The sequence below is a fragment of the Vulpes vulpes genome, chromosome 2 (genome assembly GCF_048418805.1).
Source record: "Vulpes vulpes isolate BD-2025 chromosome 2, VulVul3, whole genome shotgun sequence".
Lineage (NCBI taxonomy): Eukaryota > Metazoa > Chordata > Mammalia > Carnivora > Canidae > Vulpes > Vulpes vulpes.
In genome coordinates, this window is record NC_132781.1 from 58,328,429 (window position 1) to 58,346,962 (window position 18,534).

Below are 18,534 nucleotides of genomic sequence, written 5' to 3' on the forward strand. Positions count from 1 at the left end.
AGCCCAAGTTCTTAGTCTCTGTGTTCTACTGCCTCTGTTCAAGATATCTGGAGAGCTAACAGTTGTCTATTTCCTTTCCATCCCTTAGTGGAGATTTGCCTTGCCATAAGCCCTGAGATCAACTCGACCACCCTATCCAAGCCCTGAGATCAACTCAACCTCCCCATCCAAGCGCATTCTATTGACTGCCAGGCTGATCTGTTGACCTAATCTCAGTCTTTAATCTCAAAGTTTAAAAGTTGTTTTTTTTTTTTTTTTAAAGATTCTATTTATTCATTCATGAGAGACAGAGGGAGAGGCAGAGACACAGGCAGAGGGAGAAGCAGGCTCCATGCTCGACATGGGACTCGATCCCGGGACTCCAGGATTGCACTCTGGGCCAAAGGCAGGCGCTAAACCGCTGAGCCACCCAGGGATCCCCTAAAGTTTAAAATTCTTAACTGTCTTACTTTCCACTCTCCTCTTTTGTTTTACTCTTGGGGACAGGGGCAAGAGAAAGATTCCAATAGTTTTTGTTTCTTTTTTTTTTTTTTTTAATATTTTATTTATTTATTCATGAGAGACACAGAGAGAGAGAGAGGCAGAGACACAGGCAGAGGGAGAAGCAGGCTCCATGCAGGGAGCCCGATGTGGGGCTCAATCCCAGGACTCCAGGATCATGCCCTAGGCCGGAGGCAGGCGCTAAACCGCCGAGCCACCCAGGGATCCCCTAGTTTTTGTTTCTAATGTTTGATTTTTTCCCCTTATTACATCAATTTTCAGAATAATGAGTTGGTGTCCTAGTAACCTCCATGGTAACTAATGAGATTTTTCTTTTTAACATTATTGTAAATGCATTGATTTTTATATTTGAAGTGTTTTAATCCATTGCTATTATTATTCTTTTTGATGCATAGGTTGCTCCAGTTTTAGGCCAGTGGGGGGCTTTTATGTTGCTTTTTATGTCCTTTTGACATGACCCCATTATTAGTCTTGGGTAACACACTACCACTCATCCTATATGTATATTCTGCCTCAGACCTGGAATCAAACATTTCTCTAAGGAGTCTGGGTACCTCTTTGTAGAAAATGGTATTTTCAAAGTTCACTATCTGAGTCTTTTTAGTACTGCTGATCAAGATAAACATTCAACTTCTCTGATAAATTAGGTTCTTCTCTCTCCTACTCTATTTTTTTTTAACCATCGCTATTTTTGCAGATAGCAAACTACCTTCAAATACCTATCATTTTTCAAACCCTCAGCTTTTCATCAACTCCTTTGTCTCTTATCTTACTGACTTCTGAGCACCACAGTTACTATTATCCATAGTCTCTAATGTGAAGTACTTATTTGCCTGATTTTTTCTTTCTCTTGTATTTTAGGTAGAATAATACAGATTAAGAACACAGAATTAGTAGATTGACAGTGCTGAATTAGGAATGGTTATGAACATTTCCTTTGTGTTAGCCTCATTAGTCAGAGAATGCTGTAGATATTATGAATCTGGAATTTGAGTTATGTGATAGTTGTTCATGATATTCTTATGAATAAGATAGAGAAATGCAAGCCAGACTAGAGTTTCCATTCTAGTTAAGAGACAAAGCTAATTGAGCATCTATTTCCAGAATGGTAATGGTTAAGCCAGATTGGAGAAGGGGCTAACAACTTGCCAGAAGGCCACATTCTGTTTAATATTGTTTTAAGGATGAAATTGAAAATAATCCCCATACTGACCATACATGGAGAAAAGAAGGAGGTAGGAGAAATAACTAGTTACTGGATGGTAAGACTGGAGCCCTAAAGATTTCAACAGACCAGAATGACATACAGAATTTATTATATATAAAGATAAAATTGATCCAGGATGAATATTACGTTCTACTCTTGAGTTCAACATTTACCTTCCCAAGAATGGAGTTAAAGAAAGATGTGGTTGAGGCACCTCACTGGCTCAGTTGGTAAAGCTAGAGGGAATCCATGCCTCGGGCAAAGGTCTCCTTAAGGCAATTTCCAAGGCACTTTCTAACACTATAAGATTCCAGGTTTCTGTAATATGGAGATAATGATACCTTTCAGTTACTATGATGAATAAGTAAGGCCAGACATGTAAAAAACTTCTTGAATGTTGTCTGGGACACAATTAATACTCACTAAATGTTCTTTATGGTATCTATAAGAATTATCTATAAGAATAATCTTTGTCCTGGCCTGGTTCAAGTGAGATAATGAATATAAACATGCTTTAAATATCCTTCAGGTCCTCTACAAGAATAGGAGATACAGAAATCTATTATCTGACTTGTGACAGGGCACAGCTGAGGCATTTCACTTCAATTGGTTAATTTACAAAGAGCTTGACTCTTTAGCTTTTTTTTTTTTTCCCCCAAGTAAGGAAGGGCCTGACATACCTGCATATAGTTTAGATATATTTGCCTTGCTGTGGCCACAGAATGTAATCATGATTAGGTCCATAGACTTTGGAGGTTCCAGCCCAGCTCCCATACTTAACTACCTGGGTGACTTTTGGAAAGTGATATCACCTCATAAGCTTCAGTTTCCTCTTCTATAAAGTAAGAGTACCTTATATTTTATTATTCACCGCAGTAACGTATGTTAAGTGCTTGACACAAAACCTGGTACCCAAGTGATCACTTGGCAGTGGCTTCTCCTGTTTTTATAATCTTTTCCTGCATATTTTGAGAGAAGTTTGTAAAATGCTTCTTTGAGGGGCTTCACGGTTGATTGGGAGAGGGCCTTTCTCCTGTACCTTTGAAAGATTTTCTTCTGAATTAGTTGCTGGTCTGTGGCTTAGACCAGTGCTCTTTATAGACACAGAACATGGCAGTAACAATAGCTATGAACAGAGAAGCAGTCATAGGATTCAAAGGGAATTTGACTAGTGCCCATCGGTGGAAATACGGACTCACCTTGTCTTTGATCTCATTGTGGCCTTTTAAGTGCTCGTGAAAAGAACAAGCAGTGTTATACAAAAGTAGAATCTACTAAGTAGATTCTTAATAATTCTGTATTTGATTGTTGTTCAGTGGGTCCTTTGCTCTGGATCCAGATGCTGCACAGAATGCCATATGAATGCTTTCTGAAGAGGTTACTGAACTCCAGTTCTGATATTGGCAGAGTAGGGTCAGTCACTTCCTAAATGGACAAGTTCCTTAACTTTTTCTGAGATCTTCATTTTCTCAATTACAAAATAGTAATAGCAATTGTATTATATCCACCTACGGGATTATAAGAATTTTGTGACACAGCACAAAGCATAATACTTAGTTGTGGTTGGTACTTAGTAAAATCATATCTCTGAAGAAAGGGAGAAAAGGTTGGTATGGTTCTTCCAGATATTGATTAATGATAACTATTTTTAAATCTATTCTAGTAGACTTCTGGTTTGTATTTTAATGTGTGTGTCTATATATGATATGAATCCTATATATGGTAGAATGTGAGGTGTGTGTTTTTTAATTCTCTACTGTAACTTTGCTCTAATGTTTACCTTGAGCTTCCTTTGCATTTTTATTATTTATTTTTCCTTTGCATTTTTAAACAGAAAAGAAGAAGAAAAAGAATGGTTATTACACCAGGGCCATTGTTATATTTTAACCAAGTTTCTTTTAGTTGCAAATAACAGAAACATTTAAGTTAGCTGGGGGTGAGTGGGTAGAGTATTACAAGACATGGGAATGTCAATTTGTCGCAATATGTCAATTTGCCCATAGTTAAGTTCATCCAAGCCTTAGAAAGGCTTGGAACGGTCTGTAACTAGGAAATATAGAGTCCTCAAGAGCCTAGGCAATTCCTCTTTCCGAATCTGTCTTTCTCTATTTCCCTAACTGTATGGTCTCCTGGACCTGCTTCTCTCTGTATATCTGCTATTTGCTGTGTGACTTTGGAGCCTTAATATATATGTCTGTTTCCCTGTATGAAAAAAAACATTGTGTAATTGTTCCCTGTACTGCTGCTAAAAATTACCACACATTTGTTTTCTCACAGTTCTGGAACCAGAAGTTTAAAAGTTAGTATTGCTAGGTGAAAATAAAGGTGGGCAGAGCCATACTTCCTCCAGACGCTCTAGGGGAATTCACTCCTTGTCTCATCCAGCTTGTAATGGAAGCCATTCCTTGGCTGTGACTACCTACTTCCTGTTTCCGCATTGCCTTCTCCTCGTACATATGTGTATGTGTGCATGTGTGTGTGTGTTCTCTTCTTCTATTTATGTCAAATCTCCCTCTGTCTTTCTCTTATAAAGACCTGTGTGATGCAAATAGGGCCCACCTTTATAATCGAGAATAATATTTTAACTCAGGATCCTTAATTTGATCACATCTGCAAAGACCCCTTTCCCTTACAAGATAACATTTATGGTTTTTAGGGATTAGGACCTGTTATATTTGGGTGGCCATTATCCAGCCTGGTACAAATAGGGGTAAGACATCTCAAAGTTGGCATATGATAAAGGTTGCCTAAATGCTAGCCTCTTTCCTTCTCTACATCTCTTCTACATAAACTGCCATGCCTCTCCTATACCATTTCTTTCAACTGCTTTTCCTTTCAGGAGTATTATTACATTAAGCATGGATCTCTTTGAGAAAATAAAGATAATGACAATAATAGCTGTCATTTATTAAATATCCATTGTAGCCCAAGCATTGTGCCAAGTACTTTATTTATATATGTAGGTACCATTATAATCCCCATTTTATAGATGAGAGAAACTGGATTCAGAGAGGTGAAGTAACTTAATTTTACCAAATTCAGTCAGTTGGTAAGCGTCAGAACTGGGGTATGAATAAGGATCTCTCTCAAACTCTTAGGACTGTGTTCTTAATCATTTTATCTTGCCTATTACTCAGGAGTATGGTTCATATTGCTGGTTTCTTGCCTTGGCTTCTGATCAAAAACTTTTCCTTCAGAGGTTTCTTGGCACCTGTTAGGCAAGATCTGACATCACAGTTCACCAGGGCACTTTTTTGTCATATATCTGTTCTTTGGCAATTGTTTGATCCTGAGTAAATGAAATTTGAGACAAGAGGAAGTTAGCTATATTCCAGCCTGAATTTCCTCTTTGACTAACTTTGTTGTGAGGCGGTAAGTTCCTTAACTCTGTGGATCATGATGATTGATTTCTGAGCACCCAGTACTGGACATAGGGCCTGGACACAGACAGAGTAGATATTCTGCTAGAATGTAAGCTTCACCAGGGACTTTTATTCAGCGCTATATCCATACCTTACAACAATGCCTAGAATACAATAGTTGCCCAATATCAATTTGTTAAATGGATGGAAGACTGGTTGGCTGGCTGGGCCTAGTTAAAACTTCTTCAATGGTTAATAATTATAACTTTCATTTATTGGGTGTATGCCATTTGCTGGGCACTTACATAACTTATCAGTAACCCTTATCCACCTTTCTGCAGGGTACAACTAAGTGATAGGCTCTGGCTGAGGAAGGTGAGGGAAAGGGAGGAGTTGAGGATATCTCCCCAGTTTCTGACCTGGATACTGGTCCAAGTGATGATGAAACCCCAAGAGAGGAGCATGAGTTATTTTTTTAGATAGGCTGTGTTTGTGATATCTGCAGGTAGATGCAAGGGTCTGTTCCTAGGACAAAGGCTCTAAAAATGCCCCATTTGTCAATTAGCTGGGAAAGGTGATGTTCTTGATCTTTCCAGGACAAAGTTGCTTTTTTTTTTTTTTTTTTTTTAAGTTGCTTATTTTAGAACTGCAGGCTTAAAGCCATTATTTCCATGTGTTCTAATTTGAATATGTTCAGTTTCTGTTCCAGATGATCGGGCTGAACAACGAACCTGTCTCATTTGTGGGGACCGTGCCACAGGCTTGCACTATGGAATCATCTCCTGTGAGGGCTGCAAGGGGTTTTTCAAGCGGAGCATTTGCAACAAGCGGGTATATCGGTGCAGTCGTGACAAGAACTGTGTCATGTCTCGGAAGCAGAGGAACAGGTGCCAGTACTGCCGCCTGCTCAAATGCCTCCAGATGGGGATGAATCGGAAGGGTGAGTGGTGCTTGTGGCTGTACTACCCATCCTTCATCCATCACTTTACCTTTAGGGTTAGCTATTAAGCCTTGGAATTTTTTATTTCCCAAGCCTCCCTATGCCTGGTCTTATACTGTGTACTCATAACCCAAAACCAAATTTTGGCACAGTTCCTTGCCTACAAGGAATTCCCAGACTAGGTGGGAAGAAAGACTAGTGAGATGTTATGGATTCTTTGAGGATGAATTCATGGAGTGGCAAGACACCAATGAATAATCAAGTTCTAACTCAAATTAATATACTCTACTAGTTCTTCTTTCAAAGCATGATGACAGAACGTAGGACTTTTAGGTGAAAGAAACAGAAAAGCAGTATGTTACTCGAATGTGATATCATTTTGTTTGCTAGAATCAAGGCATACTCAGAGGCTAGACATGTCTAGAAATCTGCATCCACTTTGGTGAAGAATTTGGAGTTTATTGGGAAGCTTTCCGAGAGCCATTAGTGTGAGATTATGTAAATAAACCAGTTTTCTAGGAGGATTAATCCAGGGCAAGCTTTGAAGAATGGATTGGTATGGGGAAAGCAGAGAGGCCACCTAGAAAGTATTTAGAAGAGTCTGAAGAAAGGAGTGAAGAATCTGACAGAGGGGTAGGAAAAGTAATGGCACAGATTGGGAGATGGGGAGATTACCTGATAGGAGTTGATAACATACTGGATATTGGGCAGCACCAGAAATTGAAGTTGAAGATTTGGATTAATAGTAACAGCCCTGGGATCCCTGGGTGGCGCAGCGGTTTGGCGCCTGCCTTTGGCCCAGGGCGCGATCCTGGAGACCCGGGATCGAATCCCATGTCGGGCTCCCGGTGCATGGAGCCTGCTTCTCCCTCTGCCTGTGTCTCTGCCTCTCTCTCTATCTCTCTGTGACTATCATAAATAAATAAAAATTAAAAAAAAAAATAGTAACAGCCCTACCAGGAAAAAAGTAATCAGGCTAAAAAGCACGGTGGGACAAAATGTTGGCCTTGGCAGTACCATTGTTTGAGGTATCTAAGACACATTCAGTGGTTCACCAAGGAATTTGGATGTGTAGGATTGGAGCTGAAGTGAAAAGTCCTGCCTTCAAATAGAAGTTTGTGGAACTTCTCGCCATCAGGTATTAAAATTTTGTTAGTGTATAGAAATCATCAAAGAGAACTTGGATACAGAAGAGGAGAGGGCCAATGTGAGAAACTCAAGAGTATTCTCATGAAGGGTGGAAAGTAGTATAGTACATAGAGTTCAGTAGAAAGAATGGAGGCAGAGGTTGGTGACAGACTAGCTCTGTGACCTTGGGCAGTTTGCTTTATGTCTCTAATGCTCAATTATCTTACCTTTAAAAAAAAGTATGATAGGGCAGCCCCGGTGGTGCAGTGGTTTGGCGCCACCTGCAGCCCCGGGGTGTGATCCTGGAGACCTGGGATCGAGTCCCATGTCAGGCTCCCTGCATGGAGCTGGCTTCTCCCTCTGCCTGTGTCTCTCTGCCTCTCTCTCTGTGTGTCTCTCATGAATAAATAAATAAAATCTTAAAAAAAAAAAAAAGTATTATAATACTTAACTTTTCAGAGTTGTCTAAAAGATTAAATAGGACAATGTATATATAAAATACTACTCAGCAAGGTACTAGGGGTTCATAATAGCAGTGTATAGGCATAGGAGTTAGATTTAGTGAACTGTTCAAATTGATTTTGTCTGGCGCAGCCCAGGTGGCTAAGTGGTTTAGCGCTGCCACCTTCAGCCCAGGGCCTGATCCTGGAGACCCTGGATTGAGTCCCAAGTCAGGCTCCCTGCATGGAGCTTCCTTTTTCCTCTGCCTGTGTCTCTGACTCTCTCTCTGTGACTCTCATGAATAATAAGTAAAATCTTAACAAAAATTATTTTGTCATATTAATAAATGCCGACAACCAGATATCCTTTTTATATATATATATTTTTTCTTTATTTATTTATGATAGAGAGAGAGAGAGAGAGAGGCAGAGACACAGGCAGAGGGAGAAGGAGGCTCCATGCACCGGGAGCCTGACGTGGGATTCGATCCCGGGTCTCCAGGATCGCGCCCTGGGCCAAAGGCAGGCGCCAAACTGCTGCGCCACCCAGGGATTCCCCAGATATACTTCAACTGGTTTTTTATTATATGTGGGATGAGAAAAATCTCTTGAAAATCTGCCCATTTTGAAGAAAAATAAAGTTATAAAAGGACATTTAAATAAATTTAGGTCATTTATAATTTATTTATAATACTAATATTTTTTGATTACTGTGTATATCAGAAACTTATATACTTTCTGTGCATTATCTCACTGAATATGCACAAATCTATAATTAAATATTATCCTCAGTTTAGGGGTGCCTGGCTGGCTCAGTTGGTAGAGTGTACAACTCTTGATCTTGGGGTCATGAGTTCAAGCCTCACATTTGGTATAGAGATAACTTAAAAAAAATCTGTCTTTTTTATAAAGATTATTTATTTATTTGACAGAGAGAAAGAGCACACAGGCAGGGGGAGCAGCAGGCAGAGGGAGAGGGAGGAGGAGGTTCCCCGCAGAGCAGGGAGCCTAATGTGGAGCTCCATCCCAGGATCCCATCCTTCATGACCCAAACCGAAGGCCGACATTTAACTGACTGACCCACCCAGGCACCCCCCCAAAATAAAATCTTTAAAAAATATATATTACCCTCAGTTTATAGGTGTAGCTTGGGGAGGTAAAATGACTTACCAGTAGATAGATTAGTGGTGATTATGTTGATAATAATTATGAAGTTTTTGTTAATCACAGAGAGATTGTACCTAACCGCATGGACAACATGCTGCTTCACATGTCTACTGTATGGCATAGCTACTTGCATGTTGGAATGCCCGGTGTTAACTGGATGATAAATCCCTATAGTAGGGCATTTAAAACCTTGCCATCTTTGTCCTCTATGTTTCTAATCTCATCTTCCGTGTAAAACTTACATACTGTACCTCAAACTTGCTTTGCATTATCCTGCCTGTGCTTGGGTTTTCTCAGCCTAGAAATCCTCCCTCTTCCCCACTGTTCCTTCTTATAGAAATCTTTCCTAGCCACCAACACCAAACAGGTAATGCCTTGAAGAGAGAGTCTGTGGCAACCTACCTACTTTCATCTGATTTGGTCTTGGTTTTGTTCTCTCATCTCCCTTTGTGTCCTTCCTGTTTTATCAAAGCCTATTTGCGGGTTGCCTTCTTGACATCTCTCTCTGATGATTCATCTCACTTACTCAGTTGGAGCATGAGATTCTGGGGCTTCTAACCAAACTCTCCCACTTCAGGGAAGAAGAAGCTTAGCCTCCTAACTCCTGTAACCATAGCCAGGAGAAGATGACACTTGGAGTGTGGGGGGTGGGAACTGCCTCTATGTACCTTTTTATTCTTTACAGGATGGCTTATTTGCCTTGTGAAGGCTGCCTTTCAGAGAGAAACCCTGCCACCTCCTGGTTGGTGCTAAGAAAGCAGAATTAAAATTACAATTGCCATTGGAATATTTTTGGATTGATGGAACTGTTCATAGGGAACTGTGGTGTTGTTCGACATATAATTTTATGCATTTTTCAAAACCTACAGAAATATACACCGCTAAAGAAGTGAATTTTAGGGACACCTGGGTGGCTCAGCGGTTGAGCTTCTGCCTTTGGCCCAAGGCGTGATCCTAGGATGCTGGATCAAGTCTCACATCAGGCTCCTTGTGGGGAGCCTGCTTCTCCCTCTGCCTGTGTCTCTAAATCTCTCTCTCTCTCTCTCTCATATGAATAAATAAATAAAATCATTTTTAAAAAGTGAATTTTACTGTATATAAGTTTGTTTAAAAACAACAAGTATATTAGGGAAAAGACAGAATGTAGACTGTGATAAATGAATATGATATTACAAATAAATCACATAGCCACACTGAAGGAAATGGGAAGAAAAGAGCTGACCTTGGGAAATAGTGTTTTGAGTATATACTGTATACTATAGGGCTGAAGACAAAAAGAACTGTATACAAACAAAGCTCTCTAGTTTGTAAATTTATTTCTCTCAAGGTTATGGGTTGGGAATTCTGACACTATATATATCCCAGGGTTGAACCAACAAATGAATACATTGTTGATAATGGAAGTCAGGTTTCTCACACCAGAGAAAGAAGTTATAAATCAGGAAGGGGGAAGGATAGACCGAAACTTCTGGTGCTAGATTGGAAGTATCAATATGAACTCATATTTAGAAAAAAAAATTGGAAAAACCAGATCTTGGTTTCCAAATATCAAAAGGAATCAGGCCTCTTTGGAGAAATGGTTGATTCTAGGGTTGGGGCAGGAAAAATACAAGATGAGCCTGGAGCGTCTTGTACCAGAAAGTTAGAATATGCTTTTTTTTTTTTTAAAGGAGAGGGCAGGAAGGTAGCATTACCAAAAGATCATAGAAGCCAACCTGAAAGCACTTCTAGTAGCCAAAGTTGGAAAAACTTGAGTAACAATATAACTATGTATTAGTTGAAAAAGCGAAGAGTAAAATATCCATGAATTCATACTGATAGAACTAACTGAATAAATAGAGGGTAACAGTTCTTTTTTATAGAATGCTATAAACATGAGGGAAATAGAAAATCACCATTAAAACACAATAGTAACAATTGCTATAGATAGGATCTACTTATGGATGCTAAAGTAAGAGAGTACAGTTTTATTTTTAGTTTTTAAAGATTTTATTTATTTATTTATTCATGAGAGAGAGGCAGAGACACAGGCAGAGGGAGAGGCAGGCTCCATGCAGGGAACCTGACTTGGGACTCGATCCTGGGCCTCCAGGATCATACCCTGGGCTGCAGGCGGCGCTAAATCGCTGTGCCACCAGGGCTGCCCCACCAGTGGATTTTGAGCAGAACTTTGATGTAGTTAGCTTCATATCTTACCTTTCTGTTTCTGGGTTTGGTTCAGCTGCCCAAGCCTAAGTGAGGAATGATGGTACATGAATTCCAGAGTAGAAAAAGTATTTGTACTTCTTTTAAGCAGATAGAAGAATTGTGGCTGTTGCCACTCAGGCTTGGATAAGAGGTACAGCAAAACCATTCCTGTAATCTTATACCCAGAAGATTTTGGTTTTTCTTTTTGTTTTTTTATAAATCAATTTATCACAAGAAAGATTCTCAGCCCTGTTGAGAACTTGCTCTTAGCTCAGTTTAGTATCAAGAAACAAGCACAGCTTTAGAATCAGAAGACCTGGGCACCTGGGTGGCTCATGTTAGAGCATCTGCTTTCACCTAGGTCGTGATCTCAGGATCCTGGGATCAAGTCCCACATCAAGCTTCCTGCAGGGAGCTTGCTTCTCCCTCTGCCTCTGTCTCTGCTTCTCTCTCTGTTTCTCATGAATAAATAAAATCTTAAAAAAAAAAAAAATCAGAAGACCTAAACTGAAATTCTCCACTCTGTCAGTCCCTGGATATCCTTGAACAAGTCCCTTTACCTCTCTTCAGGTTTTTACCATCTCTAAACTACGTAGGATAATAATAATGTACATCTTCCAAAGGTCAGATGTGATACCATATATGTGGGTATGTCATAAGCTTTAAAATATGATCCAGGTTTTTGTTTTAACAGAGGTACTGTGACACATTGTATTATTTCCCATACTAAAGGCAGTTTCATGTCATCTTGACAAATTTTACCATCTTTGACCAAACCAGTACTATTGTTTATATTCTTCAAATAAAATTTTTTTAAAAATCAGGGCACCTAGGTGGCTCAGTGGTTGAGTATCTGCCTTTGGCTCAGGGCATGATCCCAGGATCCAGGATCAAGTACCACATTGGGCTCCCTGCAAGGAGCCTGCTTCTCCCTCTGCCTGTGTCTCTGCCTCTCTCTCTCTCTCTCTGTGTGTGCATCTCATGAATAAATAAATAAATCTTTAAAAAAAATTTATTTTTTTTATTTTTATATTTTTTAAAGATTTTATTTTTTCATGAGAGACACAGAGAGAGAGAGAGGCAGAGACACAGGCAGAGGGAGAAGCAGGCTCCATGCAGGGAGCCCGACATGGGACTCAATCCTGGGTCTCCAGGATCACATCCTGGGCGGCAGGCGGCACTAAACCACTGCACCACTGGGGCTGCCCTAAAAAAATTTTTTTTAAATCAAAGTTAATTTTCAAAGGGAATTTTTATCACCTTAGTGATAATTAATATTAGTGTATTTTAATGCACATTAGGATAAGTGTGTAATTAAGAGTTTATGCCTACCTAAGATTTTGTTTCTCCAATCATATGCAGACACACTATCGGAAAAACTAGTTGTGGAAAGAAATCTGGCCTTAGTCTAATAGTCTGGACTCCAACCTTGATTATGCTGTTTAGTTTCTATTACTGTAAACAAAATACTTAATTTTTCTGAGCCTTACATTCATCTTTTCAGTAGAAGTTATACTGATACTTCCCCCATGGTTTTTTTTTTTTTTTTTTTTTTTTTTTTTACCGGAGATAGTATCCAAAACATAGTACCTATCCATCATATAGGAGTTTCCTTAGTCCTGGTGGGGTTGAGAGACAACATGAGCTTTTAAGTAACAGAACAAAAAATTGGTAAGATGTAAATCTTTAAGATTTGCGGTCCTTTAAACAGAAAAACATGTTGAGTTCCTTCCTCACCTCCAAGGCAATAAGAGTGAGATATCAAGTAAAATGTATTCACTGTTGAATCTGCTGATGATAGTTCTTTATTCTGTACCTGTGAGATGAAACAAAGACATGGAGAACTCAGTACTGGAAATAGAAATGTCTGAAGACTCTCATTGACTCTAGAACAGTAGAGAGAGGGAATTTTAAGGATTTTTAGAACTTGAAATTAGGTTGAAAGAAATCTCCAGACAAAAACCAGTATGTATCTGGCTCTGATGATATAAGCTGTGTATATTTCTCACTCCAGATTCACAGCAGTCTTGTAATGCAGATCTGTTGTCTTCATTTCACAGATGCTTCAAAGATGTTAAAGCTCCAGCAAAGCAGAGAATGGAATCTTGATTTTTTAATTACAATTGTATACGTAGAAAAGAGGCTGGATAGAGGGAAGGATTAGTTACTGAATACCTACTTTATATACCAGGCCCTATGCTTGGTGCTTTATCTATGTTATTTTATATGTAATCCTCACCATACCCCATAAGATAGGTTCCAGAGTAGCCCCTTTTATTGTTCAGTAAACTGAAGTTCAGAGAGGTGAAGAAACTTGTCTGTAGTTAAACACCAGGCAAAAACTGGTTTTAGACCCAAGCTTGTCTAATTCTGAAATGTATAATCTTCTAAGAATACCAATAATGGTGTTTACTTTAGGAAGATGAACTTCCTGTCAGCCTTTCACCTACCTCAGGAACTGAGTGTTATGCTTGGAACTCTCAACCCTGCCCCAAGGACTTTCTAGATTCTTCATGTTTTAATTTTTTGAAAGCAAATATATATTTATATATAGCAAAGCTTACTCTCACATGAAGCTGTTAGCTTATTACCTCCTGTTGTTAACATTGCCTCCTCCAAGCCAGCCTCCACAGTGGCCATCACAAAGATTTTTTGAAAATGCCAACCTGACCACATCTCCCCCTGAATTCCATCTTATCCTCAGCTTCCTCTGCTGAAGTCCATATGCTTACCTTGCCATTAACAGCTGTGATCTGGTCCCAGTTGGTCTCTCCAACCTCCAACTTCATCTCTTATTTCTCTCTCTCTCTCTCTCTCTCTCTGTCTCTCTCTCAGACACACACACACACACACACACACACACACACACACACACGTGCAACGCACCCTGCATGGGTGCATCCCATGCAAGTGGAGGGGGCTGAAGAGGGAGAGAGAATCCCAAGCAGACTCCACACCCAGTACAGAGCGCTACACAGGGCTCAATCTCACAACCCTGAGATCATGACTGGAGCCAAAACCAAGAGTTGGATGCTTAACCCGACTGTGCCACCCAAATACCCCTCTAATGACTGCTTTTATAGGAAGAAACCAATCAGATCAAAATTTTGATTAATTTAAAAAAACAATCTGTTCGCCTCATCCTATAAATTAGACTCAAACTTAGCCAGGAAATAAAAAATACTTTCTTTCTATTCCTCTCTTTGAATTTACTGGAGCCTTCAGGTACATCATCCTGGTGGGATATTTGTAATTGTGCAGAGGACTATTAATGCTGTTACCTTTGCTGAGCATATTAAATGTATGCAGCGTGTGCAGTGTGTGTCCATTGCCTTGGAGGCCCAAAAGTCTCTGCTGCCTATGAGGTAGCCTAGAATAATGCAAAGAGAAAGAGTACATACTTTGGGTCCAGAAAGACCTATGTTTTAATCTTGATTTCACCAATTATTAACTTGTGCTTTTGGCCAAATAAGTTCTCTTTTTGTGCCTAGACTTCTGTCGGTATGCTGTTGACTGTTGACTTATGTTTCCTTCCAGCAATCAGAGAAGATGGCATGCCTGGAGGCCGGAATAAGAGCATTGGGCCTGTCCAGGTGAGTTCTAGGCCTCAGTCTTTGTGATCTATCCTGGAAGCTCAGGGCTTCAGATGTCCCTGTAGCTATTTACCTTGATCCTCTCATCTCCTGATGGGGAAAGCCATCTTGCTTTCATTCCTGCAAAACTGCTCTTAGAACCTGGTTATGAAAGTGCTTTGAAAATCTTAAATCTGTAATATAATGATTAAAGCTCTTGTAATTCCCTCAGTCCTTCCCAGGGATTTCACAGGAAGTAAATTCAATTCTGGCTCTAAAACATCCAGAGGATTTTTCCTGTCACTCACTTAAAGTTGTTTTGCTTTGTTTTGTTTTGTTTTGTTTTTCACTTAAAGTTATTGATAACTTAGCCTGGCATAAAACAGCAAAGACTACTTTGCAGTTCAGTATCTCTAAAGATAAATCAGCAGAAAGTTCATTGCCTTACTTGTAGAGTAGGAAAGATAATGCCCATTCAGTCTCACAAATATTTAAGTATTTACTTTGTGCACATCCTTTGTACTGTGAATTCAGTCTAGTGGGAGAGTCAGATGTGTAAACAGACATCAGAGTACAGTGAGTGGTAACAGAGGATGCCCAAGGAGTACAGAAAAGAGGGACTTCTTTTCAGTTTGAATTGGAGCTGTGGTTGGGGACCGAAGACATTCAGGGAAGCCTTCCTAGAGAAGGTAAAGTTTGGGGATACCTGGGTGGCTCAGTGGTAGAACACCTGCCTTTGGCTCAGGGTGTGATCCTGAGGTCCAGGATTAAGTCCCACATCAGGCTCCTTGCAGGCTCCTGCTTCTCCCTCTGCCTATGTCTCTGCCTCTCTCTCTCTCTCTCTCTGTGTCTCTCATGAATAAATAAGTAAAATCTTTTAAAAAAGAGAGAGAGAGAGAGAGAGAACGTAAAGTTTGAACTAAGTCTTGAAGGAAAAAGAGGAATTAGCTATGTTGGGAAGGGGTGGGGAGTGTATCTTTTATTACTACTAGACAGAACAGACTGTAAAAAGACCACAAGATGAATCTTTAAGGAATTACGGAGAGTTTATGGAGTCAGGCTGGAGCACTGGGCTCAAGTAGTAGAATGGCAGGAAATAAGGCAGTCCTTGAGTTTGGAATCTATTCTCTAAAGAATGGCCTTCAACTATCTTTGATTATAGTTTCTTAGGTAAAGGCTTTGTAGGGCTAGCCTACACCAACTTGTTCTTACTTGCCAGAAGAAGAAACTTCATGAAGGTAGGAAATTGAATCTATTTATGACCCAACCAGTGAATCCCTCGCACACTAGTGAGCAAGCCCATGCCTCAAGGATTATTGGTGTGGACCAAGAGGCAACTACTAAAAGCTTTTAATATAGAGAGAGACACATGGTCAGATTTGCATTTTTAAATGATTATTCTAGGGATCCCTAGGTGGCTCAGCAGTTTAGCGCCTGCCTTTAGCCCAGGGCATGATCCTGGAGACCCGCATCCCACATCAGGCTCCCTGCATGGAGCCTGCTTCTCCCTCCTCCTGTGTCTCTGCCTCTCTCTCTCTCTCTCTCTAGGTCTATCATAAACAAATAAATCTTTAAAAAAAAAATAATTAATTAATTAATTTAATTAAATAAATAAATAAATAAATAAATAAATAAATAAATAAATAAAATGATCATTCTAGAGGGACCTGGGTGGTTCAGTTGGTTGAGTGACTGACTCTTGATTTCGGCTCAGGTCATGATCTCGCGGACATGGGATCAAGCCCCATATCAGGCTCCTTACTCAGCAGAGAGTCTGCTGAAGATTCCGTCTCTTTCTCTCCTGCTGCCTGCCCCTCTCTCTCTCCATGCATGTTCTCTCTTTCTAAAATAAATAACTTTTAAAAATTTAAAAATATTCTAGAAATAAAAATGGTGTTTGAGGAGCTGGGTAAGGGTCAGTGAAACTGGGAGCAGAGAAAAAGCAGTTCAAAAGATTTTATAGAAGTCTAGCCAAGAGATATCGATAGTGGTTTTCAGTAGGGCACTGATAGTGCACATTGAAGGGAAAAGAATAGATTCAAGAGATACTTAATAGGTAAAATTGATAAGATTTATCCAAGTGAATGTGAAGGAATGAGAAAAAGACAGGAATTCATAGTTGTTTTGAGACATATGCTGATGAAATATGGGGCATTTTCTATCACATGAACTTAGTATGTGCACTCAAGTGGGCTGTGGGTGTGTGCTGTAATCATTCTTTTTTTAAAATCAAACTTTTTTTCATGTTATTCAAATCATATCTATTTCTTGAAAATTTATTTTGATATCTATCCATACGTGTTCTTTTGTGTGTGTACAGTAAAAAACATATTAACATGAAATTTATCTCCTTAACAAATTAAGTGTACAGTACAATATTATTTACTATGTGCACATTTTTGTACAGCAGATCTTTAGAACCTTTTCATTCTATGACTGAAACTCTATACCCATTGAGCAGCAACTCATTTCCTCCTCTCTGTAGTCTCTGGCAGCCACCATTCTCCTTTCCCTTTCTAAGAGTTTGACTACTTCTGATACCTCATGTAAGTGAAATCATGCAGTATTTGTTCTTCTGAGACTTTATTTCACTTAGCATAATATCCTCAAGGTTTATCCACATTGTGGCATATGTTAGGATTTCTAAAGCTGAATAATACTCTATTTTATGTATATACTATCTTTTGTTTATCCATTCATCCATCAATGGATATTTTAAGTCGTCTCCATCTCTCAGTCATTGTGAATAATACTGCAATGAATGTGGGAGGGCAGATACCTCTTTGAGATCCTGATTTCAGTTCTTTTGGATACTCAGAAGAGAAATTACTGGGTCATATGGTAGTTTTATTTTTAATATTTTGAAAAACTGTTTTCCGTAGTGGTCACACCGTTTTACACTCCCACCCAGCAGTGCATAAGGGTTCCAAGTTTTTGCATCTTCCTTAGTACTTCCTATTTTCTGTTTTTTTTCTGATAACAACATTCTGAATAGTTGTGAGGTGATAACTCATTATGGTTTGGATTTGTGTTTTTCTGATGATTAGTGATGTTGAGCATCTTTTCATTATGGCCATGCTGTTCATATGTCTTCAGACAAGATATTTTTTTTGTATGTCTATTCAAATCTTTTGCCCATTTTTAAATCAGATTATTTGGGGTTTTTTGCTGTTGAGTTATAGAAATTCCCTTTAACTCTTGGATATTAACCTTTATCAGATAAATAAATGGTTTGCAAATATTTTCTCTCATTCTCTAAGTTCATGTTGACTTTCCTTTGCCTTGCATCTTTTTAGTTTGGTGTAATTCCATTTGTCTGTTTTTGCTTTTATTGCGTATACTTTGGATATCATATTCAAGAAATCATTGCCAAGGCCAATGTCAAAAAGCTTTTTCTCTATGTTTTCATTTAGGACTTTTATTGTTTCAGGTCTTACATTTAAGTCTTAATCCATTTTGAGTTGATTTTTGTATGAACTATAAGATTGGAATCAAATTTCATTCTTTTGCACATGAATATCTAATTTTTCTAGTACTACTTGTTTAAGAGATCGTTGTTGTTAAAGATCTTTTGACTATATTTATGTGGGTTTATTTTGGGCTATTATTTTCCATTGGTCTGTAGGCCTGTCCTCATGCCAGTACCATACTGTTTTGATTACTGTACCTTTTATTTTTTTAAGGTTTTATTTATTTATTTATTAATGAGAGACAGAGAGGCCAAGACATAGGCAGGCTCCCCGCGAGGAGCCCAATGTGGCACTTGATCCCAGAAGCCCGGGATCATGACCTGAGCTAAAGGCAGATGCTCAACCATTGTGCCACCCAGGCGCCCCTGATTATTATAGCTTTTAATTTGTTTTGAAACCAGTAAGTGGGGATTCCTGGGTGGTGCAGCGGTTTAGCGCCTGCCTTTGGCCCAGGGCGCGATCCTGGAGACCCGGGATCGAGTCCCACGTCGGGCTCCCTGCATGGAGCCTGCTTCTCCCTCTGCCTGTGTCTCTGCCTCTCTCTGTCTCTGTGTGTGTGT

General features: G+C 39.4%; 1 protein-coding gene across 1 annotated transcript in view; it reads left to right on the plus strand.

Annotated features, from left to right (window-relative positions):
- NR6A1 (nuclear receptor subfamily 6 group A member 1) overlaps positions 1–18,534 on the plus strand; it is a 219,242-nt gene that overhangs the window by 177,889 nt on the left and 22,819 nt on the right. Inside the window, exons 3-4 of the mRNA XM_072748668.1 lie at positions 5,768–6,010; positions 14,470–14,525. Of these exons, the coding sequence (XP_072604769.1) occupies positions 5,768–6,010; positions 14,470–14,525 (299 nt within the window). The remainder of the gene's footprint in view (positions 1–5,767; positions 6,011–14,469; positions 14,526–18,534) is intronic.